At 39.0% G+C, this 3,480-nt stretch overlaps 1 protein-coding gene across 1 annotated transcript; it reads right to left on the bottom strand.

The window, feature by feature from the left end:
- Window positions 1-2,580: 2,580 nt before the first annotated feature.
- LOC120553992 (Hermansky-Pudlak syndrome 3 protein-like) lies at window positions 2,581-3,264 on the bottom strand. Its single transcript, XM_039792541.1, has 3 exons — window positions 3,193-3,264; window positions 2,978-3,082; window positions 2,581-2,835 (listed from the first exon to the last, which is right to left on the bottom strand). Exons 1-3 carry the CDS (start codon window positions 3,262-3,264, stop codon window positions 2,611-2,613), a joined length of 402 nt encoding a protein of 133 aa, XP_039648475.1. The 3' UTR covers window positions 2,581-2,610.
- Window positions 3,265-3,480: the final 216 nt, after the last annotated feature.

Below are 3,480 nucleotides of genomic sequence, written 5' to 3'. Positions count from 1 at the left end.
ATCTCGAACCATCACTTTAATTTAGGGACGGCTGCAGCACACAGTACAACATCACATGAAAGGAAGCAAACAGAGACTAGATAGATTCTAGAGTTATAGAGTCTCAAATGGGTCATGGAGTTTACAGAAGGACAGTTAACAAGATTTAAAATCAATCAATCAACATTACTTTATATAGCCCTTTCCAGCAACCAAAATGTTTTACATCAAGGACCAAGAATAAGTAACATACAGTTACAATACTGGTATATAAGTAAAGAGATTGAAAAGACAAATACAATGTCATTAATCAACCCCTCTTCACACATCATTTGTGGCCTGTTTCATCATTAACCTGATGATTGAGTCACTTTTGATTTTAAGGCCATAAATAAATTGAGCTCTAAAATGATCTACTTTAGTGACTTTGCTAGTCAAGTAGGATATATTTTTTTACTTTGTATCCAAACAGCCCAAAACAATTGACAGCTGAATTACTTAAGTTTGCAAACTTCAGCAGGAGCAGATACTACACCACAGTGATCTACTATATAATCATGTGTTTTCCCTGGGTCAAACTGAAAAGTGTTTGTTTAAAGTCACACCTTATTTCTCTGGGGAAAATGTGGTGACATAACAAAACCACACACGGAACGATCTGTAATCAATGTGTCAGTCAACTGAGGCAGCAGCACAAGGAATCTTAGCCTATCAGCAACTTCTTACACTCAATCTCAAACCCACAAGAAAGTCAATTAGTGAACTATTCTTTACTTACTTACATGAGTTTCACATTAACCAGATGACGCTTCATAAGCAGGAATCAAGAGTTTCTTCGATTTTATTATTAAGAGGAAGAAACTTCAATAAAAGGTTAAAGGAAGCAGGAAGTTATGAGTACTTGCTGCATGAGTGACAACCAAGGACATTTTTTTGGCTTATTGACAACGATCTCACATGACACAGTTGTGGTAATATAAATGGTCTGGTAATGGATCCCATAGCTCTAAAGTGCTTTAAAGGGGTGATAGAATGCAAATCAGAGTTTACCTTGTCATAGTTGAATTACAACAGTTTGGTGGGTAAAAAGAATATACATAGAACCTCAAAGTCCCATTGACACCTCTTTCCTAAGCAAATCTAACAATTTTAAACTGCTGCTGAAAACGGGCGAATTTCAACAAAGCTCGTGGAGAAGCTAATGGAGAACACAGTCGGAATTACAAAGCAATATCCATAAACAAACAATTAACTAAAAATCAAAGAAAAAAAGAAGCATAATGGATATATAGGCTGGACTGTGTCGCTACAAGGAACATGAATTTGCAGGGAAACCAAAACTAACTATTTTTGATTCATATCTATTTTGCATGACCTGCTCTATATACTGTAGTCTGTTCTGTGTATCCTGCAAATTGTATTCTTTTCTATATCTACTACCATTTCACTAAAAAGTCATCTAAAAACACAGAGCATACGTCATCCAAGGGACTGATTGAATATTCTATTTAATTGCTTAATACTCAAAAGTCAAGTCAAGTATTAAAACCTACATGATTGCCTGTTGAGGACAAACAAAGTGCTGTTCACAGCATAGAGATTACAGATTGTGTTTTCAGTGTTGGTGTGTGTGTGTGTGTGTGTGTGTGTGTGTGTGTGTGTGTGTGTGTGTGTGTGTGTGTGTGTTGTCATGCTAGTCGGTGAGCGCAGGTGGCGATACACTACAAGTCAAGAGGTGAGGCAAGAAGTAGAATGTCGTGCCGTCATCATGCATCAGTTCCAGGAACTCTGTGGGGCTCGTCTCCATGGCAACCACAACTAGCGTCTCTGTTGGCATGGAAACAGGCCACCTTAAAATCCCAGGGTCAAAACATCACATCACAACAGTCAGTGATTTTTATTGATTCCATGCAATATTCTTCTATGCAACTAGACCTGTAAAAATAATCTGATGTGTAAAATTAGTGGAGCTGCCCTTCAATAGTGTTAATCTGTTGGCTTGTATTGCTATAAAAAAATTGATTCTACAATATATTTAAATTTGTCATATTTTATGTATTTACTAATCAATCTTGTCTTCTGTAAATACAATTTACCCTGGTGAAGGTCTAAATGCTGTTTCAAATCTTCTTTGTACTGCCAAAAATAAACTAGAGGTGAGAAAATATCGAATCCTTTATGTATTTATCTGTTCTGTTGACTTAAAAAGTAATCAAAGTAGTATTTAAATATACAAACCTAAAATTATTAGTTACAGTGTCTTCAGTGGAAATAGCCCTGAAGTGGTTTCCTGACCTTGTTAGGATGTCCAGATTTTTGTCAAACCTGCTCAATATTTTTCGCAGTCAAAGGGCGACAAATTGTCGTTCTGGCAAGATGTCCTTTGACAAAACTATCAGTCAGTTGGCCTTTAACTTAAAATAAAGTACTGGGGTACTTTTGACTTTTGACTGCGGCAGCTCTCGTCCTGTTACAAAGCTCTGGGAGCAGCTTCTGCCACAATAACACCTGCAGAGATTAGACAAGACAGGAAGGGTAATACTTCTGATAATCACTGTCTAAACTTCAAAATGTACAGACATGAATCAGAGTAAGGGCAGAGTGAAATAGTGACAAACTTCACAGTTCAGGCTACTGCTCAGTACAGACCATATGTTTGTCTTGTAACTGGTGGTTGGCGTAGGCTATGATGGCCTGAGCACATCGGTCCAGCAGCTTTTCAATGCTGCTGTCGTACTGCCCCCTTCTGGTTGTGCAGAGGAGGTGCAGGCTGAAGCCCCATAAGGATTCCTCTGACAGACGCTCCATAAGAGGCACGATGAAGCCCACGGACAGGGACGGACCACACAGGAGAGACTGGAGACAGACAGATCATGAATCACAATCTTTGTCTTACATTTAAACAAGTTGAAGTCATACGTTTTAAAAAAAATAATTTAATAATTTATATATTCAGAGGTTTTGAGAAGCAGACTTATTTTATTTATTGATAAATTACCTGCAGTTTGTATAGCGCCTCCTGGTGTTGGGAGCTGGTATTTTTAGCTTGATTCAGAGCAGTGAGCCATAGGTACAGAGCACCGTAATCGGAGCATGAGTTCATCTGAGACACAAACAAACATGCAGGACAGATTTCTGAACATTTTTTAGCAGTAGATTTAGGTGGTGGTCAAACATCACAAGGCATTTCACGAGTGTCTGACAGAAATGTACCAGATCGTCTGCGCTCTTCAGCGGCCTGCATCTTGAAGGTGCGTGTAGTTCGTTGGGGTGTGTATCCGACATTGTGTTTGTCAGTCAGTCAGTCGATGTAGACGGACGCCAGTCGGAACAGAAGTTCCTGGATGACAGCTTCCTGTGAAGAGGCCATGAGCATCACCTCCCAGAAATCCACCTGTAAGTAGGGTTGGGTATCGTTTGGGAGTGAAGACCTGGCGCTTGCTGGCATACATCAGAATGTGATTCTGAAATTACTAAAGATGTGCTGTTGATCTGGATGAA

Source organism: Perca fluviatilis, chromosome 24 (genome assembly GCF_010015445.1).
Source record: "Perca fluviatilis chromosome 24, GENO_Pfluv_1.0, whole genome shotgun sequence".
NCBI classification, from domain to species: Eukaryota; Metazoa; Chordata; class Actinopteri; order Perciformes; family Percidae; genus Perca; species Perca fluviatilis.
The sequence above is the reverse complement of the archived record's forward strand: the minus strand, read 5'-3'. Positions and strand labels throughout refer to the sequence as shown.